The sequence below is a fragment of the Rhinichthys klamathensis genome, unplaced genomic scaffold, assembly GCF_029890125.1.
Source record: "Rhinichthys klamathensis goyatoka isolate OS25496 unplaced genomic scaffold, OSU_Roscu_1.1 h1tg000105l_1, whole genome shotgun sequence".
Taxonomy (NCBI): Eukaryota; Metazoa; Chordata; class Actinopteri; order Cypriniformes; family Leuciscidae; genus Rhinichthys; species Rhinichthys klamathensis.
Window position 1 is genome coordinate 355,671 of NW_026606644.1, and position 26,662 is coordinate 382,332.

Below are 26,662 nucleotides of genomic sequence, written 5' to 3' on the forward strand. Positions count from 1 at the left end.
TAACCCATACTCAGAATTTGTCCTCTGCATTTAACCCATCCAAATTAGTGCACACACATTAGGAGTAGAACACACACACACACACACACACACAAAGTGCAAGACGTAGACACATACTCAGAGCAGTGGGCAGCTTCACTGCGGTGCCCAGGGAGTGATTCGAGGTTAGTGCCTTGCTAAGGTGTACCTCAGTTGTGGGTATTGAGGGTTGAAGAGAGCGCTGTTCATTCACTCCAACCAACTACATTTTCCTGCCGGTATTGAGAAAAGGCCAAATGTAGGTGGTGGGAATCAAAATAATCACAAATTGAATAAGCAAAAATGAATCAAAATAACTTCTCCTCCCTCTTGCAGCGACATCTGTTCTCTGATAACATGTTTCCTGGCGTGTGGGCGGGGCAACCTGTCACTCACATGAGATCGACCAATGGAAAACCACAATGTTCCAACAATCCAATCAATTCCCCATGGACAAAATCAAGCTCAGTCTTGTTCAGAAGCCGTTTCACTCTGATATATGTCACAAATACTGAAGAAATACTTCAGAGTAGATCCATAATTGTGTATTTCATTATTAAATTTGCACAGATAGATTTGCACAGATAGAAAAGGGCTCATGGGATGCAAAACTGTACTGCTAAAACCATACACTACTCATGACACATTACTGCTTTTTTGTTTTTAGGGGATACGGGGGATTCCTGGAGAGATTGGCCCTGCTGGACCTCAAGTAAGAACCCAGATTAATCATAAATAAAGTCTAAAACTTACTATTAAATTTACTTAAAAGCTAATACTTATTAAAAAAAAAACTCTGTTTTTTTAAAAGAAATTAAAAAATGTATTCAGCAAGGATGCATTAAATTGACCAGAAGTGACAGTAAAGACGTTTATAATGTTACAAAATATTTCTGTTTCAAATAAATGTTGTACTTTTGAACTTTCTATCCAACGCAACTGTTTACGGTTGAATAAATGCTGCCTTGGTGAGCATAAGAGACTTAAAAACATTAAAAAAATCTAACCCAGCCAAACTTTTGAATGATAGTCAATGTTATTTTGAGAGTGTTGATTTTGTCATAGCTTTTGTGCTGTTGTATAACAAATTATTTTGACAGGGTGAGCGAGGCATGTCAGGACCAGCAGGCTTTACTGGACCAACGGGACATCAGGTATCTCATCATTTCAACAGATTGATATTTTGTTTAATGCAATTTGTTGGCTTGATGCTAAATTGCACTTTTTCAAGCAGTAGCTGTTTAGTTTCCTCATTAAGGCCTCTAATTTTAAGCAAAATGTCCAACATAAATGTTCCTAAACAAAATCATGCAGCTATTTTTTTTTCCATACTTTTACTTTAAAGGAGGGACTCAAACCATATCTGGGTACCAGAATATAATAGAGTTTTTGTGGAGCGGTGCTCTTTTGTAACCACCTAGCAGCCCACTCACAACACACCAACCACAAAGCAAAACCACGCCAACCACCCAGAACACCCTAGATCTGTGGTGCCACGTTTGGTGCACTTTTCGCAAAATGTGGAAATCTAGTTTCCAACAACAGTTGTAAATTATTTATTTTTTAAAGGTGAAACGTGCCCCAAACCCACGTCATTGGTTAATGTTTCCAGACAGAATGGTTTGATATGTACCACGGTGTTTGAACCTTTGGAGAAATGTATCTACGAATGACTTTATTGCTGTTTCTGCACATTGTTTCGGCATAGGCGAAGACATTTGAACAAAAACTGCACACTTTACATTAAAAAATGTGGTAACACTTTATAATAATACTGTATACAGTAATAAAGTACTTACAAATCATTTAGTTTAGTTAATTCATAGTTAATATATTGTAGTGTAGGTTAGGCTACATTGTTAATATATCAATAGACTATTTACAAACAGTGAGTTCTTCATTCATTGTCACTGTAATTTAACAAATTAATGTTGTTAAACGTCCTGTGAAATCTGTGCTTGCAAAGTCCGTATACATGAAATCCGTTCAGCACAATCTTCTAGTTTGTTAACATTGTCAGAGTCTGAATCAGGCTCGATTTGGTTTTAAATTGACATCATTAATATTTATATCTTGAGTGGAGCTCGCAGTTAAGAAGGGGCGGGACATTTCACGAACACGCGCTAAGCGCTGCCAATCACAACACACTGGGCCAGCTAACCAATCACAGCACATTTCGTATTTCAGAAGGAGGGCCTTCATCGAAAACGACGCGTTCTGACAGACTGTTGAGAGAGGAGTTGTAATAATGTAAAACGTGTAAAATAATGCGTTTTTTAAACAATCAAGCATGAAAACATATTATAGTACACCCCAAAAAACAAAATCAAGACTTCATAAAAGGGCACCTTTAAGCCTAGTCCCAGACTAAAATGCATGTTTGAGCTGTTTTAACTGAAAGCAACTCACACTGATATATCTTAAAATGTATTGTTTTGTCTCAAGGTGCACATTGAATTACTGATATTTGCTGCTTGTCTTATTGCAAACATATCTTTTAATTTCAGGGACCCCCAGGCCCAGCTGGCCCACCTGGCATAGACGGTCCTCCTGGTCCTAAGGTAATTCATCGTAAATTTTTTTAAAACATTTCTTTTGTTTTTATTGAGCAATGACACATTTCATTTATCAAAAGTATTTTTTTTATATCACTTCTTAACATCACTTTACCTATGTCTTGATTATAAGTATGCTTGTTATATAACATTTTATTGAAACTCTTGTTTGTTGACAGGGGAATTCTGGCTCCCGCGGACAGGATGGGCTCCCTGGTGCACCTGGTACAAAAGTGAGTGAGCTAGGGGAGGGGGATTTCCACACATAAAGGTCTGACAATACGATATCATCTCCTTTAGTGACATACCTGCCTCTTTCTCAGACAGCTTCAGGAAATAAATTTGAGTAGCAGATGCTATATTAAGCCTCCATCAAGTCATAGTGTGAGAAAGAAATCTCAACTCAAGATGAAAAAAATTGCAAAATGCATTTTACAGAGTGTGAAATGGCTGCAATTTTCAATTCAATCCATTCATTGCACATTAAGCAAAAGAGCTAAGTTTTAAAGTGATAGTTCACCCAAAAATGAAAAGTAGTCCATATTGTGCACTATTCCAGGTCTTCTGAAGCATACAATAGCTATATGTGAAATTTATGTCTTTATTCATTGGGATATTTCTATCCAGGGTCCCTGAAAAAGTCTTAGAATGTCTTAAATTGAGTTTGATCAAATTTATGGCCATGGAAAGTCTTACATATCCTAAATGGTATAACAAAAGTCCTAATTATAATTTTTAAAGGTCATAAATTTGGAGACCGAAAAACTGTAATTGCAATCTGGCCTAATGCCATTACTAAACTTCAAAAAGCTGATGGGCTGCCCTGTCACAGGAACGAAAGCTAATTATTTGAACACATTAATTCAATATATAGATTTCACTATCTGCACAATAATCTGTTTATTACATGTCTTTATTATTTTAAAGGGTTTGTTCTGAATGGACATATTGCATTAATTTTATTTGAGCAGGTCTTAAAAAGTCTTAGATTTGATTTCAAAGACTCTGCAAATACCCTATAGCCAGTGGGGTTCAGTGTCCCGTTTATTCCTTTATTCAAAAAGATAAACTAACTAAATGATACCTGTTAGTAAGTATAGCAATAATGCACAAGTGATTAATCTTATAAAGGTGTATGTGTGCATGTGTGTATCCACAGGGTTCAGACGGAGAGTACGGCATTCAAGGTCCCCCTGGCATTAGAGGTCTACCAGGGTTCAAAGGTCATAAGGTACGTTCGTCTTTACTCTTCAACAGTGACAAACCTAACCTGAATTAGCATCTGCCTTGCTTTAGACAGGGAGTAGACCGTTGTCAGATGCTTTAATAAAGATGTCCTTACTCTGATGGACTCATAGGTTGCATTACAATTAGTCATTATCTGTCATGTTGTTTTATTCAATAATAAACTATTGTAATGGTTGGAATTTTTAAAGTCGTAATGAAACAAAGTAGAAAAAGATCTTTTCTTTTGTACTGTAACATACATCCAAGTGTCACAGATTATCAAAAAAGGAAAAATATAGGGAAGGGGCTTGGTTGTATGCATTGATTGTTGATTGGATTTTGAGATGTCAATAGCAAAAACGCAACAGTCAACAGAGAGAAGTCTCTTATTTTCACCGTTTTATAACATTTGGATAAAAAAATGTCAAGGTCAAATAAAAAAATAAATAAAAAATAAACATACATGGATGAATCATTCACACACAAAAAATCTATAACATGCATTTACAAATTAGACGGAATGATTTCATGATCATTGACTTTAATGTGACATTTGACATCACAAAAATCACTCATTTGTTGACTTTTCCCCCTCTTCCCACCCTTACAGTGTGAAAAAGAAACTCGATTCAATGAACAATATCACATGAGTCATTTCTAGACATTTTCAAATTCTCACTCACATCTTTAACCCGCTCTATTTTCGTGGTGGCGCTTTAAAAAATTCTCCTCTTTTATTCACTTTGAATTCTTATAGGCATCTTTTGCAGTGGGAATGATTCTAAAAGAATCAAAATAGACAATTCTTGTTTTTTATGGAGTATTGCAGTATTTATTATTAATGATTTATCTGTGCACATTCTATTTTTTATGTGCCCTCCCTCAACGACGACGTGTTTACTGGCGTGAGGGCGGGACAACCGAGAGGCTGCTCGACCCAGAGCCAATGGGTGGAGCTTGACTTCCAGTTTCCCCTCGCTGAACGTAATGGGTGGAGCTAGACGGTCCAACTACAACCTAACACAGGGGTAGGCAAGTTCGGTCCTAGAGAGCCGCTGTCCTGCAGAGTTTGGCTCCAACACTGAAAAAAACCTCTCCTGCCTATAGCCTTAGTAATCCTGAAGACATTGATTAGCTTGTTCAGGTGTGTTTGATTAGGGTTGGAAGTTGGAACTAAATTCTGCAGGACAGCGGCTCTCTAGACTAGGACCAAACTTGCCTACCCCTGCCCTAACACAACCCATAACCCTATCACTAAACGTAACTCCACCCATTAAATCCAGAGAGGAGGAGCTGGACGTCATTTGGCTCTGCAGCGAGCACCATTTGGGACACCCTTTCAATCCCGAGACCACAGCAATAGCAAACCACAACCATCCAATCAATTCTTGTTCAGGAAGCCGTTTCACTCAGAATAAATACATCACGATAGGGAAGAAAAGACTATCACAACTTCCATGTCATGCTGGCTTTCACACAAAATGATAAAAGAGTTGAATTTTAAATTTAATTCAGCAAATGACTATTCTTGGTTAACGCCCGTTTCACACATACCGTTTGCAGTGCGTATGCGGTGCTTATTTTTTTCCGTACCCATGTTAACAGGTTAGAGCTTTCACACTGCACGCGGATGCGGTCCGTCGATCCGTTCCAGGTGCGGTGCGTATACAGCAGTGCAGAGATCGTTTACGCACCGAGTCTATTTTTGCTGTGTTGCAAACGCTAAATTAAAGTGACAGCGCACGGTTCGTGGTCAAAATGAACACAGATTGACCTGAAAATTTAGTAATTTCATCATAAATGCATTTAATTCAATAAAATGTAGTAATCTCACCATAAATGTATTTAATTAAATACTACTTTTCATCTTTTTACTTTAAGACCGGGGTTTTAAGCAAGGAAAACGTCAATTTACCTCAACAAGGACATAATGAACGACACTCGTCTCATTCGTGGAGGTGGAAAAACAAGTTCTTGTGACATGCAAGATTTATTGTATAAAAATTTAAATGCAAAAGAAAAGGCATGAGAGTCGGCTGTTTTTGTCAATTTTAAGTTTTAATTGAAAATGTTTGCGATTTTAATATAAGTAGGCTACATGGTTAAATATTTGACCACTTATAGAAGTAAAGCATGGAATTATAGACCTCTGTTGTTTAAATTGTGTTTAAACGTGCATTCAACATCCATTCAAGTTTGTATATGTGTACAAAGAGAATCGCAATGCTGACAAAACTTTTTTTTTTAATAAGTTGCTGCATAACTTCTGTATTTGAAATAAAAATAGTGAGTATGTGTTTGTGGTACAGCCGCGGATCAGTTACGCACTGCAAACGCAGCATATGTGAAACGGGCTTATGCAACCTCGGGTCGGACTGTAAACTTTTGCACTTGAATGTATTTTTTCGCCTGCCCATCCAGTCTTAATAGTTCATGGTAAACAAACTTGGCTTGCTGTCCTCGGCTCGAGCTCCGAGCTCAACCTGTAACGCTACTAGAGGGACAATGAGAGAAATAGAGGAGTAGGTTGATGGATGTTGGAAGAATTGTCACTGGGATGGCGCTGTGACTGCTGCTAATATACCTTCATAATCACTGTTAGCACGTTTAGCACTGTTAAAGGTATCTTATATGCTTGATTACTTTTGCAGGGTGACTCAGGATCATCTGGACCGAGGGGAAGTCAGGTACTGTGACTGCTCAGTGATGACTGACATCTGTGACATTTTATTTCACACCGACTGTGGAAAAGAAACATGTTGATAGAGAGAGAAAAGAGGAAGTAAAAAAAAAAATGTGTTACTGTTTTTTTCTCACAGGAATTACAACCTACAGACCACACACACGCACATACACCCACATTTTTATTCAGCATATGGAGTCAAAAAGATTTAACAAATTACATGTTCTAGTCTTTTGTATTGGTTAATGCTGATCTGCTGCTGGTCTATCTTGTGTTTGAGAAAATTCATGATGTTTACTAGCAAAACAAAGCAAATTGGTTGCAGAAATTAAGACCAACTAATGTTTGCTGGTCTTTTTTTGCCATGATACTGTACATTTTTGTTAGAGCAATATCAAGATTTTTATTATAATAAATAAATCTCTCATTTCAGGGCGAGAGAGGAAACCAGGGAGAACCTGGAGTCGCTGGAAAACATGTATGTAACAGTCTTTATGCTTTATTAGTGGTGTTGCTAATACAAGTGTTCTTCTGGTTATGAGTTTGAACTAACCCCTAAAACCTACGTAATAAACTTTGACACACAGCTTGCCCCACATTGCTTGTGCAATGGAAATTAAAACATCCCACACACTTGTTTTGAAGGAAGAATCCAAGTATCATAGAGACTAGTAAGAAAGCACTTAGCGACCATCCAGAAGACCCATGCAACCACATAACAATGCACTAAAAACAAATAGAAACCATATAGCAATGCTCTGGCAACACCTTAGTATCCTGACGATAAGCTTTGCATTAGAAAATGTGGGTAACACTTTACAATAAAGTTTCATAACATTAACAAAGATCATTAAGTTCATGTTAGTTTATACATTAACAAATGTTAACAAATAAGACCTTGTTGTAAAGTGTTACCTGAATTTTTTATATGAAAAAAACAAAAAAGTTATATACACAGTACTGTTCAAAAGTTTATGATTAAACTTTTTCTCTTTCTTTCTTTCTTTCTTTCTTTCTTTCTTTCTTTCTTTCTTTCTTTCTTTCTTTCTTTCTTTCTTTCTTTCTTTCTTTCTTTCTTTCTTTCTTTCTTTCTTTCTTTCTTTCTTCCTTCCATTCTTTCTTTCTTTCTTTTTTTATTTTTTTTAAATGATTACTTTTATTCAGCAAGGACATATTAATTTGATCAAGTGACAGTAAAGCCATTTATTATGTTACATTTCTATTTTAAATAAAAGTTGTTCTTATGAACTTCCAATTCATTAAAGAATCTTTAACAAATGTATATCACGGTTTCCACAAACGTTGTCAGCATTGATAATATTAAGAAATGTTTCTTGAGCATCAAATCAGCATATTAGAATTATTTCTGAAAGATCGTGTGACACTGAAGACTGGAGTAATGATGCTGAAAATACAGCTTTCAGCTTTCATTTATTTCATAATATTATGGTTTTACTGTATTTTTGATCAAATAAATACAGCCTTGGTGAGCATAAGATGATGTCTTTAAAAAAACTTTAAAAATGATGCATGTAAATATCTAAATGCTTTGAAATTTCTTATAAAATGTCTGGATATATAAATGCAAATTAACTGAACAGCACCTAATGTGTGTTAAAAATGATGCATGTAAATATCTAAATGCTTTGAAATTTCTTATAAAATGTCTGGATATATAAATGCAAATTAACTGAACAGCACCTAATGTGTGTGTGTGATGTACCTCTGTCATTCTCAACAGGGTGAACCGGGTCTGAAAGGGAACAAAGGAGAGGTACTAACTACTCATAAAACAAAACTACTATTGTCAATGTCTCACAACTATTTCCTGATGATCTGAAAGTCTCTCAGTTTCCTAGCAAGGGACTAATACCTTCAATGTTTTGAAACCAAAAATCATGTTTCCAACTCCATCACAATTTAAAACACTTCACGTTACTCAAATAAACAAATGCGCACAAAAATTGAAGGATTAAAAAAAAAGATTAAGTATTTTTTATGATACTTCTGAATTCATTCTATAACAGTGATGACACTGTTTTGAATTGTTCTCCCCACTCCCTCTCAGCCAGGTGTAGCCGGGGATCCTGGGAGCAGAGGGGCTGATGGGAAAAAGGGAGATGTGGGTCCATCGGGTCCACATGGATCTCAAGGCTTTCCAGGTCTAGATGGGTTACCAGGACAACCAGGAGTTCCAGGTTACCCAGGGAAACCGGTGAGTGTGATGCTTATGAGAATTTATAAAGTAAGCAGGATTTTGTTGGTCTTGTTCAAATGTGACACCCTGTGTTTCAGGGCAAGCCACCTTCAGAAGATCAGCTAATGAAGATTTGTGCTTCTGTGCTACAAAGTAAGTTTTCATGGTTTGCACTCTTAAGAATTGTGAGTCTTTTGTCTCGTTTCAATGGCAAATACATTTTGTGAGGTAAGACAATTTTTTTTTTTTTTTTATAAAAATATGCTTATGCAACCATTACTATTACTATTGCTCATACTTTTGGTTAGAATTTGAACAAACCCTTAACCGTAAGTATTAGATTTAGTCATATATAACTCATACTTCTTACACTTACCAAGAAACTATCACTAGCAAGGAAAAAAGTGCTTAAAAAAACACCATATAGCGACACCTTAGAATCGTGTCAGTGACTTTTGCAATCTCAGAATCTAGTATTGAGATATGTCTCTATGTCTTAATGTGCATTTTACTTGTCTGCTAAATTTTTTTTGGAAGAAAAGACAAAAGTTATTTCCCAAATGATGCACTTTACACTATGCACTTGTATGCTATGCATTATGTACTCAACCATGTATCAATTTTATAAGGTGTGTTGTCATTGAACATTAGAGTCTGATAGCCCCTCCCACTCCTCTACAAAAGGTTGAGTGCATGAAGTGTCCGACATTCCTCACTTATTTAAGTGCATCACCTGGGTATTTAAAGCACACTGTTTCTTCATATATTTATAAAACATAGAATAGTGCACAAGCATGCGAATTGGGATGCACCTAAACTCCTGAAGAATAGCATTTAACTCTATGATAACTCTGTGATAAGAGAGTGTATAGAAGGGTGTATGCTTGCCTCTTGGTCAGATAGCTAAAAACATCCAAAGTGGTTGGAGCAGTGATGCAACTTTCAGTTCTCTGTAAAAAAGAAGAAAAACATATAAACAGTTGAGAAATCAATGTGTTGAGCGAGAAAAACGCTATTTTTAATATTGGCGAGACTGTCACAGACTGCACCCCTTCTTCACCACACTCCTTAAAAGTGTGCGGAGTCCACAGTGATTACGCTTGTCGCATGCACACACTAAGGGATAACGGACAGCCAGATTGCAAAATAATGATCACGATGCCAGTGTGAAGCATTTGTACATTATCTTTCTCATTGCACGCTATTTGGCAAATTAATAAATGCATGAATAATTTATTATGTGAGAATGAAAGATGTGAAACTAGCACAGATATGTAGGAAATGGTTGCCAGGGACAGTGTAAAATGTTCAGTTTGAGTTTAGCATTGTTATACAAAAATGTTTGATAGTAAAACACAGCAGTTGACCAGAATGAAGCATTCGAGAGAGCCATAAAAAAACACTGAACAGCATTATATCCAGCAACTGCGTTTGCAGGTGTGTATGATAGTCTGTCATATTAGAAAATCCAATTTAAGCATTGAGTACTCAATATTATATCAAAATGTTTTGATATAATATTGTGACGTCCATCACCTCATTAGCTGTTTTTACAACCGGAATTCCTTATTATTGCTGTTAATATAATTGTTGGAAATAAATATACATTTCATAATGAATTTATGCATTATATATATGTGTAAATGGACTGGTAAATGGACTGCATTTATATAGCGCTTTCACAGACCCAATGGCCACCAAAGCGCTTTACAATTTGCCTCACATTCACCCATTCACTCACTCATTCATACACCGACGGCGGTGTCTGCCATGCAAGGCGCCATCCAGCTCGTCGGGAGCAGCTGGGGTTAGGTGTCTTGCTCATGGACACCTTGACACTTGGTCAGGTGGAACCAAGGATTGAACCACCAACCTGGTTCAATCCTCAAACCAATGTGTGAGTGTATTCCCTCTCTGCGCTTAACTTTAAAACTTGCCGTCTCTTCTTTAGACCTCGCATATATAGTCGAATTTACCTAACATATCTACTATTAAACACATTTCTTACCTATGAAACTTTTTTAAACTTCATATGAAAAATGTGTGTAAAATATCACAAACAAAACATCTTGAATTATTTTGTTTATACATTAACTCTAACTCTCCCACCATCTAGCTTTAAAATTAATTGTGAGGATTCGTCACCCTAGGTCACATGACCATAAACGATAAAATCTTGTCTTTCCATGAAGCCCTTACCTTACGGACTCGTGGAAGGGCCCTTTGTGGAGGAATTCATTTGTTCACTTTTGTTTGGAACGCCTCTACAAATTTCAAGGGCGCAAAAACAAAATTTGGAATTCGCCCATTATGTTTTTTTATTTTGATTCAATTCTCAAAACTGTAATTGTTATGTGCAGGAAGCGATGTCTAGAAACACTGCTGATATTTGAAATGAACCCAAACAAACACGCCCCTCCCTTTTTTGCTCCGCCTCCAAAATTCATGGACACGCAATGCAAAAATAGTCTCTTTATCATGAAATGAAGTAAAAATGACGAGCAAGAAACAAGGAAGAACAAAAACTGAACATACAGGACACAAGAGCCTGACAGCAACATATTGTCGGCCCCGATCTGGGCCACGTCTGGTACAACATGTGGATTCCACGCAACCGCTGTGTCCGTTTTCAGGCCGTTTTCCTGTTTGGGTCTCTCCAGCGCTAGAAAGCTTTTCTATAATTAGCCCTTTTTAAAGAAGACAATCAGAAGATTATTGCAGAAGTGAAAGTAAAGCATAAAATAAAAGCATAAATAAGTTTATTTCATACAATATATATATTTTACATTATCATTTGGACACTAAAATTCCTAGAAAATCAAAGCCATATGTCTAACCAAGTTGTGTTCAAAATATGAAGTAAATCTAGCTGCTAAAAGGCTAAAAATGCTAAAAATGTCCAATTTCGAAACGGTTTACATGTGATAAATTTTGTCTGTTTAAGTCCTTTAATGACAACAAATTTATAACGATTTCTAAAATATGTGATAAAAAAGCATGCCAAGTGTCCACCCACAGGTAATATGAAATTTCTTGGAAAACTTGATATACGTGAAAAAAAAAGGTTATTTCTAATCAGGGAAATCTGAATAAAAGTCATAGAAATTGTTCAATATAAATGTTTCTAGTGCCCTGAAATATGTTCTAATAAATTACTGTTTGAAAAATAATTAAAAGAAATCCCCATAGTGACGAACTACTAGACTATAAGATAAAACGTGTAAACCCTGAAGAAGTTACAGTTATTTAAACTTCTGGAATTTAATTGTTTTAATTATCTAATGATATATTTTTTTAAATATATATATTTTTTTAACTTTTTGTTATTTGAATAAATTGGCACTTCTAGTTTAGTATCATATAGCAGTGAAACAGGTTGAGAAGAACTGCTTTATGTGTTCCTTCAAAAGGCCAGCTGCCACAGCTCCTGCAGGTCATGGGCCAAACAAGTTGCCAGCACTGTGAAACCAAACAAGGACCACAAGGCGATCCAGGTCCTCCAGGCCCAACAGGCCCCTCTGGACCCCCAGGGTATCCCGGCATGGCAGGGTCTCCAGGCTACCCAGGACCTCAAGGGAGGAGGGGACCTGAAGGGGTGAAAGGTGAGACTTATATTAAGCTGTTTTGACGTTTATTTACTGATTATAAAGTGACATTACTAAAGGGAAAATTCTTACACCTGTTATTCTTACAGGTGATATTGGCCCAATGGGAATGAAAGGTGCTAAAGGACAAGGGGAAATCGGGTTGCCAGGTCCTCCTGGCCCAGCAGGTAAAAAACAAATGTCTATATCCAGAGCCGCGTTTCCACTGCCGGGCCAGGGCCGAGCCGTGCTAGTGCATGCCAGAGCCAGTCGCGTTTCCACTGTCACTTCCGGGGCTTGATCGGGGCTTACTCAGGGCCAACGGCCAGGATTTCTGGCCCGTCGAATACCTTGGGCCAAAGCGAGCCAGCTCGGGCTAGAGGCGTGGTCAAGGTAAAAGGCGGAGTTTATCGGTGTTATGGAACGTTATGATCTGAAGCAAGATGCACATTTCACTTTTTTATATCGCGCAAAATAATCGCTGCTCGAAATGGTGAATCGCCTGTACTGGTCTGTCGAAGATACCAAAGCTCTTCTGAGCATTTGGGCAGAAGAAAGGGTACAACGTCAATTTGACGGCGTGTGAAGAAACGAAGACGTTATAAAAAACATAGATGCTGAACTTTCTAAGCTAAGCATTCAGCAAGCAACGCTTCAAGTTCAGGGGGGAAAAAAGTTGCGGGCGCAGTATTGTACAAGGCGATTCAAACGCACAATGGACAAAGCGGAGCTCAGATAAGGGACTTTCCAAATTCCATGGTTCGACTTGATGGACGGTGTGCTGGGTCACCGTCCCTCTGTTAGTGGCGACTCGCGAGACAATCTGGACACTATTGCAGGCTGCAGCCACGGCCGGTGAGTTAATATACATGCGATCTTCCTAACTTAAAAAATAAATAAATTCATAATACCCGCTGAAATGGGTTGGGTTGTATGACGTTTGATCCAGAAAGGCGTGTTAGGGGCGGGGTTTAGGGCAGCGCTGCGGGGCTACTGGCCCGGCAGTGGAAACGCAAGCCCGGTGCTTGAGGCCCGAGGCCACTGACTCGGCTCGGCTCGCTGTTAGCCCTGGCCCGGCCCTGGCCCGGCAGTGGAAACACGGCTCAGGGCTTGACATTAACTTTTTTGCTCACCAGCCACTGTGGCTAGTGCTTTTCCTAAGTTACTAGCCACTCAGCATTGTCACTGGCCACAATTTTAACATCGATTCCATGGGGAAAAACTGCCATATAGATATTTTAATATTATCTCATTATTGGGCAGGAGGTATATTAGACCTGACACACTGATCCATTATTCTGTTACACATGTGTTTTCTTTCTCAGCTGTTTACGTTCACTTAAAACATAACTGACTGTGTTTATGTAAATACTCACCAAGACCGGCATTTTGGCATTATTTTGTGTGTTTGACTGTTTAAGCGCAATAAGAAGTGAAAAAGAACTTAGTTTTTGTACTGAGAGGCGGCATTATGTGTGCACACTTTAGGTTTGTGAGCACAAAATATGTGGGAATTATTAAAATTATGTGCAATACACGCAATCCCACAGCGTAGTTCAAACCCAGTATTATTCATCCGGAGCAAATGAAACGAGTGAGTGAGGGGAGGCGGGTTTGTGTGTCACTCGCTGTCCGAGAGATGATGAGAGAGAGAGAAAGAGACGTGCATCTATTCTGCGGAAAATGGGTATTGGAAGCGTTTCAGATATTTCAGTCTCGATATGTATCAAAATATTGATATTTTTGACAACACTACATTGCACTTAGTTTATTTTATCAGATACCTTTTTTAAAAGACTACAATTGAAAAATGAACATATAAAATTTAACCTCTTAAGGCCCAAGCTGATTTTTTACATGCATTTTTTAATTCTCTTTGCTATTTGGGCTTATCGGAACCTAATTAGAATAAAAACTAAGAATCATCTTTTGATATGATGTACTTTTAGAGAAAAATGATGTCCACATATGTGGACTCATGGTCCGAATTTCCATAAAACACAATAAAGTCACCTTTGTGTAATAGAATGAAAAACCCTTTATTTCTGCCTTGAACACAGCAGTTTTTTTCCTGACTGCTTTTTAATGTATTAATAACACATACACACATATTTTGAACATGTTTTGACTATCAGAGAGTAAAAACAATATGGAAACATTGCAATATTTAAAAATGTATACGATGGTTAATAGGGAGCCAATGCAATGTTGACATAACCGGGCAATATGGTCATACTTCCTGGTTCTGGTAAGAACTCTAGTGGCTGCGTTTTGAACCAGCTGAGGTTTGTTTATTAAGCGTGCAGGGCAACCACCCAGTAGAGCATTACGATGATCTAGCCTTGATTTAATGAACTAACTGTTCCACATTTTTCATTGAAAGCACATGACGTAATTTAGATTTTTTAGTTTTAAAGTTGGTAATTGCTAGTCATCCAGTTTTTATATCAGCAATGCATTAGGTTTTTTTGTATTGGCAAGTTTCGTCGGGGCGTGAAGAAATATAGAGCCGAGTATCATCAGCAAAACAGTGAAAACTAATGCCATGCTTCCTAATGATATCTCCCAAGGGGAGCATGTATAGAGTGAACAGCAACGGTCCTAGTACTGAGCCTTCTGCCTTGTGGTACACCATACTGAACTTGTGATCAATAAGACATCTCTAAGGGATCATCGTTATCAGACACATCCAAATCTGTGTTATCTCCATCAATTAACCCAAAGTAGCTCCAATGCTCTTTGCACAGAAAAACGCTCTGGAAATAAAAACATGATAAAATCAAATACAAATTAATTTAATTTATGTAGGTTTGCATTATTTATTTGTTATTTATTCCAATGGGATAATATACAAGCTAATTTACATGTGCACATTTTTACTAGCATATTACATTTTTACTAACATTTTCAACCCAACTAATTTAAGTATGTACGTATGTATTTAGTGATTTAATTGTTATTTATGTCATTGGGACCATGTGCACCTTTTTAGCTGCATCAGAGCTAGCTTTTTTCCCATTTTATGTTTGTGCATGTTTACTAGCATATTAGCTGTTTCGAGGAGCTTCAGTCCATAAGTACACATACGTGTACTTCATGTTTAGCGACCTACAAAGTTGGTAGTTTTGCACTTTTTTTTTCAAATTTGCATGTCATGACAAATATACAAGGCTTTTATAAATATCTAAATCAGAATAAGCCATGAAATATGACAGAACTTCTTAACTGGTCGACGTTTGTGTATGGAGCTACCACTTGAATCTTTCCTTGTGTTTGCCGCCATTTTGAATTTTGACCATAGTGTGTTATAAATTTCTGACACTACCAGATGGCAGTATAAGTACCCCCATACGTGTCCATAACACCACCAATTCAGCAGTGAACACAATTGTGGACATAAGAGCAAAAATGTGCTGTCCACGTATGTGGCCACTAAGCCCTATTAAGCCGCCGAAGTGTCTAGTAGGAGTGAATGTGTTACACGAAACTGCAATTTGGCGAGGGTTAATGTTAAGCCCTGTCTATATCATACTCATGCATGATAATAATAATAATAATATTTTTTTTGTCTTTGTAAGCACGACCTTAAGTAACTTTCTCCTCCACAGGTTTGCAGGGCCCGCGTGGGGATGCTGGTGAGGGATATCCCGGGCCTTCTGGTCCAGCAGGGAAACCTGGCACTCCGGGCACCCCAGGCAAACGTGGGCCCCCAGGATCCATGGGGATTTGTGACCTGTCCTCTTGTTATCAAGCCTATGGCTTTCGGGACGATCCATTTAGAAAAGGACCTAACTTTTAGTTTTACTGATTCTGTACAGTCTTGATGAACATTTCTGGTGCTCAACATTGACCTCAAGAACTCTTAACCTCTGAAGAACGATGTCATGATCTTGACTTTAAATATGTGACGTGTTTTCCTGTCTGAGAATCTTGAATGTGGTCAAATCTCTAATTTGAACGAATCCTCACTTTTTTTGCCGCTCGGCTTCAAATAATGACACAACTAGCACTATAAAAGTGGTCAATACAACTCATTCATTATATTCCATGTCTTCGGAAGCCTTTGTGCGAGAAACAGTGTAAAAATTACATCATTATTCAGGGAAAATGCTTTTAAACACCATGCATATGCGTGTACTGTATACATACATCATTCTCACGTTTCCTGTTATCAATTTAATTTAAAATTTCAGTTTTTTGTTTTTGGGTAAACTGTTCCTATAAAGAAAAATGACTATACTGTATCATCTGCACTGCCCTAGCCAAGCTACCTCTGTACAGGATGTGAAGCATTTTCCACGGGCTATACATTGAACGCTTATGTTAAAATTTAAGAATACTTCTGCCTAAGGGCTATTTGTACTGCTACAACATTTTTTTATTATTTAATTATACTTTGATTGTTTGATATTTTGAACATGTCTTGTAGAATTTAGCAGTCCTCTTAATAGTGTAGTTTTGGCATGTCTATCTGTTTGACCTGATAGATTTGTGCAAAGATCAGCAATTAACATCTATTTATTATTTAATGTTCCCTGTTCATGTTTTTTTTTTTTTGTCTTTTTTTATGCACGTAAGGTTTTAGTCTTGTCATGTTTTTTACTGAATTTATCAATTCATTTGTGCAGCTGACATTCCAAACTCTTTAAATTACAATAAATATTTTAAAATGTTGAATTAAATTGTTTAATTCTTAATCATTTAGCTTGCCACTCTGTCCACTTCTCTTTCTCTCTCTCTCTCTCTCTAACAAAAAAAAAGTTAATCATTTTACAAGACATTTGACCAAAAATAGTGATTGTGAAAGCGGTTTTGCGTAGTGCTGACGAGGTGCTCAGTATTTAAAGGCTCCGTACAAGTTCCTCGTTCAGGATGTGTGCTGAGTTCTTCTAGTTAAGCCACAACATGTTTGCGTCAGTTCTACCACAGCTGCAGAGTGTTTCACACACTTCTTTACCAAAGGCACAGGTGAGTGAAACCAATATTTGATGCTCAGAATGAACCTCAATAGAATTTCTTTATTAACTCTGTGTATTTTCTCTTGTTTGATTTTATTGCAACAGAATCTGACCTCAGGCACCACACACCCAACAATGGCTGAGTATCCTGATGATTACCTTTACAATTTTTTCAATGACACCAGTCCCATAATACCAGACAGCGTCGTAAACGGAGAGGTTCCTTTATGCAATAAAGGCAATGTCATCCAGTTTGGCGCAGCATTTCTCCCAGCCTTCTACTACACCAACTTCTTGCTGAGCTTGGTGGGGAACGGACTGGTGCTGTACATCATCTTCAAATATGAGAAGCTCAGCACGGTCACCAACATATTCTTGCTCAACCTCGTCATCTCGGACCTGATCTTCGCCTCCAGCCTTCCCTTTTGGGCGGTCTACCACAAGTCAGAATGGATCTTTGGCAAAGGCCTTTGCAAGTTGGTGGGAAGCTGTTACACCATCGGCTTCAACAGCTCCATCCTCTTCCTCACTCTCATGACTTTCGACCGCTACCTTGCAGTGGTCCACGCCATCTCTGCAGCCCACAGGAGGAGAAAAACGTACGCGTTCGCGTCGGCCGCCACTGTCTGGGCGCTTAGTGTATTTGCTAGTATAAAGGATATAGTTCTATATGATGTGATGGCTGGTTCAAATGGTTTGCTGTGCGAAGTGACTGGTTACCACCAGAATATCCTCACAAAGTGGGAGCTGGTTGGCTATTATCAGCAGGTTCTTCTTTTCTTCCTAGTGCCTCTGGTTATCATCCTGTACTGCTACATCCGTATAACCATCAGGATCATGTCCACACGCATCGTGGAGAAGTTCAGGGCAGTCAAACTCATCTTTGTCATTGTCTTCACCTTCTTCATCTGCTGGACACCTTACAATGTGGTCATTCTGTTAAAAGCCATCAAGACGTCATCTGGAGACCTGGACAATTGCTCAGAAGCCCTCGACTATGCGCTGTACATAACACGTAACTTTGCCTACCTGTACTGCTGCATCAGCCCTGTTTTTTATACCTTTTTGGGGAAGAAGTTTCAAAGCCATTTTCTGAAACTCCTGTCCAAGCGTATACCTTGTTTGAAGATCGATACCTTGATGTCAATGCCAAGTAGTAAAACCACATCAATCAGGAGCCCAAACACTGATTACTGACCATTTATGTGACCTTTACGTTTTGTTCGGAAATTTGTTGTTAAGAGGACACCAATTAGAGCGCCAAGAGAAAGAAAAAAACATAGAATCCAAGATGCAATGTTTGACCATAAAAGTATGTTCAATAATTTCTCATTTATTTCATATTAACGAAGTGTATGTCTAATGAGCTCCATCAATTTTACCAAATAAAGCAAAAGTATTCATAAATATCCCTTTGGTGACGTAAAAAAGTAAAAAAAATGTTTCCAACAATTTTTCATTTAATGCATATTAATGAATAGTGTCTAATGAGCTCCATCAATTTTACCAAATGAAGCAAAAGTATTGATACAAATTTAAAAACAATTGAAATAATGTCATATTTTACAGTTCATTTGATGTACATATGTAAATATTCCTTCATAAATATCCCTTTGGTGACATAAAAAAAGTAAAAAAGTAAAAAAATGTTTCCAATAATTTCTCATTTAATGCATATTAATGAATAGTGTATGTCTAATGAGCTCCATCAATTTTACCAAATGAAGCAAACGTATTGATACAAATTTAAAAACAATTGACATATCGTCACATTTTACAGTTCATTTGATGTACTTATGTAAATATTCATTCATAAATATCCCTTTGGTGACATAAAAAAAGTAAAAAAAAAAATCCAATAATTTCTCATTTAATGTGTATTAATGAATAGTGTATGTCTAATGAGCTCCATCAATTTTACCAAATGAAGCAAAAGTATTCATAAATATCCCTTTGGTGACGTAAAAAAGTAAAAAAAAAAAATCCAATGATTTTTCATTTAATGCATATTAATGAATAGTGTATGTCTAATGAGCTCCATCAATTTGACCTAATAGAGCAAAAGTATTGATAAAAATTTAAAAAACGATTGAAATATTGTCAAAGTTTACAGTTAATTTAATGTACATATGTAAACCTTCATATCCCTTTGATGTAAGTAAAAAAGTTTAAAAAATATAATATTTCCAATAATTTCTCATTTAATGATGAATAGTATATGTCTAATGGGCACCATTAATTGTACCTAATTGTGAAAAGGCATTTAATACTATACTTATTATTATTAATAATAACTTACATATTTTACTGTCCGATACATGTAAATATTTCTTCACAAATATTGCTTAATTAAAAAAAAAAAAACTTGTTATCAATGGCTTCTGTGATGAAAGAGCATCATTGCAACATATTGTTCATTGTCTAACCATAGCCCTAATCTATGTGTTCTTTTGCAACATATACAGTATCTCTCCTTTCTTTAAGGAGTAATGTTGTTTTGTGTAAAATATATTGTTGTAAATAGTTATACTGTTAGTAGTAAATAGTAAGATTGTATATTGCTGGTGTAACCTGTGCAAAGAAGTAAAATATTAGTGACAGGAATTTGTCATTCTATTTGGTGACCTGATATGAAACTCACAACCCTTTAAAGTTCTTAGAAATGACTAAACTTCCTGTCCTGTCAACATCTAAATATATCCTGTTCTGATCTTCATTTTGAGCATGAACTCAGTCTCTGCAATGTGTTCTTTTGGTTCTGTAATAACTCATTTTAATGCACGACAATAAATATTCTAAATAATCTGTTTGATTGTGGTTGTCTTTTAAGAAATAAGTATCATTCTGTTATATGCATTGTTTTTTATCCAATGCAAATTTAAATTTTAGCTCTCTTTTCATTGCGTTAAATAAGGCGATCACATGACCACCATCAGAATCCAATCAGTGTTGTCATCACATCACTATGCATTTTTACACGCTTTTAAATCTTTGTCTGGAGAATGCATTGGCTAATTGAATATTTTAGACAAAAAATATAATAATTTGATCATTTCTTATAGGATACACCAGCAAAATAAAAGCGTGAATTTGCCCTATTTATAGAATCAGGCTAGTCAGTGTGAATCGGTCAGTTGCTTTAAAGGTAAAATAAATCCACCAGACCTACCAAACAAGTATTTTGTACAACATTTGCAACTGCTTGAATTGTGTCTTCTATTACATAGGGACTACTGACCAGACATTTAGACATTTATTTTAAAATGCGAAGTAGCCTATTGAAAATCAAAATAAAGCTCTGTAAACACTTGCATTTTTGGAACACTATAAGTGTGTGCCATCTGATAATCAAAAGTTGTACACACACTTGCAGTCTTCACACCCACTTGGGCCATAATGGGTCATGTAGACAAGTGGTCAAGAGCAAAGACCGCAAGTGTGGTAGGGCCTATGAGAGCAATTACATCCAATCACACCCGAGCACAACCATACATTCATCCAATCACATTCGTCACAATAGGGACGACCAATCAGCAGCCAGTCGCTATCCAGACATCCAGTCAGCGTCCAGACTCTCAGTGCGGAAAGCGCGTGCGTACGTGCGCGGGTGGGGTGGATGACGTAACCACGGTCATAACTGGAGGAACAAAAAACAGAAATCAATCTGACGGAGCGTTTCCATTGGTTACAGGCTCCTGGTACCCAGGAAAGAGGATGTAGCATCTCCTGCGGTAGCTTAGCAAACAGGGCAAATGTGAGGAAAGGGCGGCTGTTGTGCGGGTAAACATGGGACGGATAATGGCCATATGAACGAAAAGGTGATGATTCACCGGCAGGTGATACTGACCCAGGTGAGTGTTAGTGTATACACACTAATGTTCCCTAGTCAGGCGTGTTTTGAGATGTCTGTAGCGAGAGGCAGTGGGTGACAGCACGATAACAGTCACTGGGCTTCAGCATTGTAGTGCTCTGCGATATAATGCTGTTTTAAAAAGCTGTTTTGTTTTATTTAGCGTGGCCTTTTTTTCAGTTGATGTTCAACATCAGTCGCGGCCTCGCGCGTCTTTGTGTGGTGCGCGCGCGTCCTTTTGCGTGCACGTGCGTGTGTATTTGGCCCAGATGAGATGAGCATCATCTTTCCTGAATCCTGCACTCGACACTTAACCTTAAACCCATATCGACACAGTAACACTACACCTAAACCCACCCTTTATTCAGTTATTGTAGTAAATTGTGTTAAAGATTTTGTAAGCATGTATTGTATGGTTGTGCTTGGACTGAGGCAATTGTTTAATTTGTGATAACGCAATGAAGCGTTCCAAATTGTGTGGATATAAATTTTTGCTGTCGTACTTTACCAAGTTTAGGGACTTGTTCTTTCCTCATATTTAATATATATATATATATATATATATATATATAAATTAAATTCTCATTTTGATGGTTTAATTGAACTTGTAGGGTCATTGAAATATCCCCTAAAATTGGATTAAAATTGGTTAAAAAAACAACAACAAACAAACTTTCAAATCATTATTTGGCAATTTGTAAATTCAAAAATTATTTTAGGTCAACTTTTTACAAAAATAAAAAGTCAAATATCCTGAATGTCACTGAATAATTCACATCTTAAACCTTACAATCTAATCTTAAACTACACCTGATACTAAAATGTTTCTTGCACCTAAACCCCAATGTATTGGATGCAAATAAGGTTAAGATGAAATCAGACAGTCATAGATCGATAATCATTTTAAATTATATAATATCTGTTCATGGCTGTATTGTATAGCACTTCAAGAACTGCTGAAAATATCCACATAAAATAAAAAGTAATTGTCTTACTTCAAATAACATTCAAATGAAACTCATCAGAATAATGATGCCTTATATGAGTAATAAATAAACAAACAATTAACATAATAATGGAGTTAAAAGCTGATATCTGGGGTGGTTGATAAGCATTGTTTAGTTGGGGACATGTGTTCGTTACTCAGGGGTTGTTAAGAGCTTAGGCAAGGAGCAGAGATGGGGTAGATTAGTATTGATTCACCTGAGACCGGCAGTCTATTGATCCGCTGTAAAATCAGCATCAAGGAATGGAAAAGCTTAGAAGAGGAAAAAAGGGCCTTGTTCCTTTGCAAGCAGAAGTGCTTCCTGTTAAACGACCTTCACATGATGACGTGGATGTTATTGAGTGAACTGACTTCATAAGTTTTTATTTATACATGATGTTTACCGTAGATGAGTTCCCAGAGGGTATCCCAGAGCGATTATGTAATTTCACCATGTATTATTTCCATTAGTATGTCTTATAGGTTGAAATAAAAATATATTTTGATTCCTGTAGCAATGTAGAGCTTTTCTAAGGAGAATTTTTTGCTTTTGCCTTTTTTTTACCCATAAAACAATTTTTTTTATTCATTCAATATTTGTTATTTATTTAATATTATTTTATTGTTGTTATATTTACAGTAGAATACTCTAATAATATAATATACTATATATATATATATATATAATTAATAATAATATGTGAAACATCATGCAGTATGGCTGTGTCGAAATCACATACTTCCCTATTATATAGGCCTAGTAGGCGAATTTAGTAGGCTATACTAAAGGGATAGTTCACCCAAAAATGAAAGTTCTGTCATCATTTACTCACTCTCTGCTGAACACAAAAGAAGATTGTGTGTTCTTTTAACCCAGAAGAGTGAAGATTGTCGATAACCAAACTGTTGATGGACCCCACTGACTTCCATAGTATTGTTTCCCATACTCAATGGGGTCCATCAACTGTTTGATTAACCATTTTCTTCAAAATATCTTCATTTGTGTTCAGCAGAAGAAAGAACTTCATACAGGTTTGCAACTACTTGAGAGTGAGTGAATAATGACAGAACTTTCATCTTTGGGTGAACTATCCCTCCCTTTAGTAAACTAAATTGATGTCACATTGCACTTTTAATACAGTTAGTTAGTGGCATCCGGTTATGATCTCAGAAATAAATATGATTATTTATTTTGCATTTGTATTCCAGTTTTGGCTGATATTGGTTCTGGTTCATTTGTCATATTGGAATTTCTTTAGATTGAGCACATTGCATTGTGGGATACAGTATCACACAACGTGTTATCTGGTTGTATACTGCACATTTTTGGGAAATGTCAATTAAATGCATCCAGGCATTTAATGCATGCAGATTTGCATAATTGCATTTACATTTACATGCTTTTGTCCAAAGCGACACAATACGTTTTTTTCATAGAGCCAACTATATTCGTAGAATACAATTCCAGAATGCTCATGGTAAACTAACTGAGATGCAAAAATAGTAGCATGATAGTATGCCATTAAAACTAAATGTAAACCTCCAAGATGTTAGCGGATTTACTGCCATGTTCTGTGCCATGCTAGAGTCTATTCTACGTCACAGAGGAGATTACATACTTCAGGTCTTCTTGGTAACAGAATTGTGGCTTGATCTCTGTATTCTGGGGAGAAATATCCCGCTTCCGTAGGCCTTCACGCTCCGTTATGTAAGTACATTAAGATTCTGAGGTTTCATTTTGGCACGGCGAGCCTGACTCTGCTCGAGCGAATGCATCTCATCCTGTGCGACACGCAGACACTCACAGTGGGATTGAATGGAGTCTGCCCTCGGGGCCTTAATGATTATAATTAATTTATCTGTGTCAGTGTGATTGCAAGGTGCGCTGTTAAAGCTTCCTTTCGTCTTGTAAACACATATTTGCCCAGTGGAAGATTCAATTTGTTTTGTCATGTCACGATGATTCAATCAGCATCTGAATTTGCATTCCAACTGTTTTCCATCAATAAAACGGTGCAAAGAAATTACCTTGTTATAAAAAAAAAGCTTCTATTGTTATCTGCCCTTTCGTTAACCTTTAAGAGGATCACGTGTGTCCGCATCGCTGGAGGTCTGCTAATGATATTGCTTTGCTGCGATCGGTTGTGACCCCTACGGCCTTCTGGCCTGTGGTGACCTCAGCAGGAATTCACATCCCTTTTCATATAGACGCATTTCAGGAACAGTGCAATGCAATTCCAGACAATCTTTCGCTAGTCAACATGAAAATAAAGTACTGTATCCCTATTATACTTTTTCGAATATTAAATTTTAAGCAGGTATGTTCATTTTTTAAAACTACTTTTTAAATAAGTAACTAGATAAGACAACTTGGGTGTAAGTGTGTGCAGTGTACGTTGTAGAACAAAACGACAAAGTATCGTCAAGTTATGTTTACTACAGGCTTTATTTTACTCATAAATTAAGAAACCCCATTATAAAACCCCATAGGAAAATCTTGAAGGAACCAGCGGCGAATTAGACATTTCTAGGTTCTAACATCATACCTGCACCACTCTATTAAAGTATTAATTTCTTTAAAAAACAAAACATACTAACCTTAAGCTTTTGAAAAGTAATATTGTAATTTTTTCGAGATGGTCCTCACTGCAGAACACGAAATCCAGGGGGAGGAGTTGGATCCAGATCCAACTCCTCCCACCTAACCTAACCCTAAACCTACCCATCTCCACCCCCTGATCCCTAACCCCACCCCTAACCCTACCCATCTCCACCCCCTGATCCCTAACCCCTCCCCTAATCCTACCCATCTCCACCCCCTGATCCCTAACCCCTCCCCTAACCCTACCCATCTCCACCCCCTGATCCCTAACCCCACCCCTAATCCTACCCATCTCCAACCCCTGATCCCTAACCCCACCCCTAATCCTACCCATCTCCACCCCCTGATCCCTAACCCACCCCTAATCCTACCCATCTCCACCCCCTGATCCCTAACCCCACCCCTAATCCTACCCATCTCCACCCCCTGATCCCTAACCCACCCCTAATCCTACCCATCTCCACCCCCTGATCCCTAACCCCATCCCTAATCCTACCCATCTCCACCCCCTGATCCCTAACCCCACCCCTAATCCGACCCATCTCCACCCCTTAGATCTGGATCCAACTCCGCCCCCTGGATCTCGTGTACTGCAATGAGGTGCTACTGATTTTTTTAGATAAACTGCAATAAGCCACAAGTGCTGTCGATTTTGCTATTCAGAGCTTACATAACAGCAGACAGATGTTTATATTTGCCTCCCTGAAGTTGCACTAGGGGTGTAACAATATATCGTTCCACAATATATCGCAATACAAAAATGCAACAATATGTATCGTGGATCGTTCCCCCAAAATAAAAATTACTGTGAGAGAATTTTTTTTAAATTTTTCAGAGTTTTAGTGTCAGTACTACATTAAACTACTATACATAATGTTGATTATAATGTATAATAATACACTGGGGGAATATTTGTGTGTCCTGATAATGCCAAATGTCTTATGTTACCAGTAAAAACTGTCCTACATTATTTTAAATATATCTAGTCAGTGACAGAGTGCAAGCATATTCGTCTAAAATAATTCTGTATTTTCAGCTTCAGAATCATGAATATTTTTATTCTGGTGTCACCATTGTCCTTGGGTTACAAGCACCAAGTCCAAGCCTATTCATTTAAACCCAGAATGTAATATCAAAGTTAGCATTTTAATCAACAGTACATTTTTTATTAACCTTTTATCATATGTCTTGGAGTATCGCAATAATATCGTATCGTGATATGTATCGAATCGTGACATGAGGGTATCGTTACACCCCTACTGAACACCATAGCTCAGCTCAATGTGTTGGACTACAGGTTATATTTTTCTGAACGGTTTTTCTTTGGTGGAGTCTGTTGTGACATTTTTCACTCGTTCAGTTTCCTGGTCTGAATTCTAGCCACTTTTTTTTAGCATTATCTATCTTCTAAATTTGCTAGATTACCTCAGTCGAATTTAGGAAGTAGAAATTGCTGATGATTGTGGGTAAAATTGGATTTGCTGCATGGGTGTCCTTTGTGTGGATTAGTCTTGTCTACAGTACATCTTTTGCAGTGCAGTTTTATGCTGTTTAACAGGGGCTTCAAGTTCATGTTGTGTGAGTTCTGTTGTTCTGCAGGCTTCATGCAAACTGGGATGGTGAGGAGGAGGAAGTGAAGTCTCGGCTTATGCTGTGATTCTGCATTTGGTGACTGCACACCAGGGTTGCAATAATAACTGATACATTTGAGTTGTTTTTCTTTATTGCGATAAACACTGCGGGTCATTGTATCACTCGAGATGACTTCATCAGACTGCACCTGTCACAAAAACATGACTCATCAACACTGTGATTTTGTTCCTTATATTTTTGTTAGCCTATAGCAGCATAATGTTGTAAGAAATATTCTAGATGTGCGTTCTGTGGAGGAACATTTTTTTTTATTCCATTCCATCCTTTTCCAAAAGTCATTGAAAAACAAGAAACCTGACACATCATGTATTATGTTGCAGTTATAGCTTTCCATGTTATTGAGTTACTCA

At 37.3% G+C, this 26,662-nt stretch overlaps 3 protein-coding genes across 4 annotated transcripts in view; all 3 read left to right on the forward strand.

Annotated features, from left to right (window-relative positions):
* The window catches only part of si:ch211-106n13.3 (vWFA and Collagen domain-containing protein), a 33,787-nt gene extending 17,724 nt beyond the window's left edge, over positions 1-16,063 (forward strand). Inside the window, 13 exon segments of the mRNA XM_056253433.1 lie at positions 686-730; positions 1,119-1,172; positions 2,526-2,579; positions 2,753-2,806; positions 3,733-3,804; positions 6,452-6,482; positions 6,917-6,946; positions 8,225-8,257; positions 8,552-8,698; positions 8,779-8,833; positions 12,091-12,282; positions 12,375-12,452; positions 15,873-16,063. Of these exon segments, the coding sequence (XP_056109408.1) occupies positions 686-730; positions 1,119-1,172; positions 2,526-2,579; positions 2,753-2,806; positions 3,733-3,804; positions 6,452-6,482; positions 6,917-6,946; positions 8,225-8,257; positions 8,552-8,698; positions 8,779-8,833; positions 12,091-12,282; positions 12,375-12,452; positions 15,873-16,063 (1,036 nt within the window).
* A 1,098-nt stretch (positions 16,064-17,161) lies between these two features.
* On the forward strand, positions 17,162-18,521 carry ccr12a (chemokine (C-C motif) receptor 12a). Its single transcript, XM_056253437.1, has 2 exons — positions 17,162-17,232; positions 17,328-18,521. Exons 1-2 carry the CDS (start codon positions 17,170-17,172, stop codon positions 18,417-18,419), a joined length of 1,155 nt encoding a protein of 384 aa, XP_056109412.1. The 5' UTR covers positions 17,162-17,169; the 3' UTR covers positions 18,420-18,521.
* Positions 18,522-20,869: 2,348 nt separating this feature from the next.
* Positions 20,870-26,662, forward strand: part of hecw1b (HECT, C2 and WW domain containing E3 ubiquitin protein ligase 1b) — a 43,374-nt gene continuing 37,581 nt past the window's right edge. The window contains exon 1 of one of the 2 annotated variants that reach the window (XM_056253434.1): positions 20,870-21,073. In XM_056253434.1, coding sequence (XP_056109409.1) covers positions 21,029-21,073 — 45 coding nt within the window. In that variant the 5' untranslated portion in view covers positions 20,870-21,028. The remainder of the gene's footprint in view (positions 21,074-26,662) is intronic. The other variant, XM_056253436.1, reaches the window with a different exon arrangement.

What these genes read in the sequence shown, in the direction of transcription:
- ccr12a (XM_056253437.1), top strand. Translation starts at nt 17,170, where the DNA reads ATGTTTGCGTCAGTTCTACCACAGCTGCAGAGTGTTTCACACACTTCT. An exon ending in CTTCTTTACCAAAGGCACAG is followed by an intron (nt 17,233 to 17,327) that starts GTGAGTGAAACC and finishes TTATTGCAACAG; the next exon opens with AATCTGACCTCAGGCACCAC.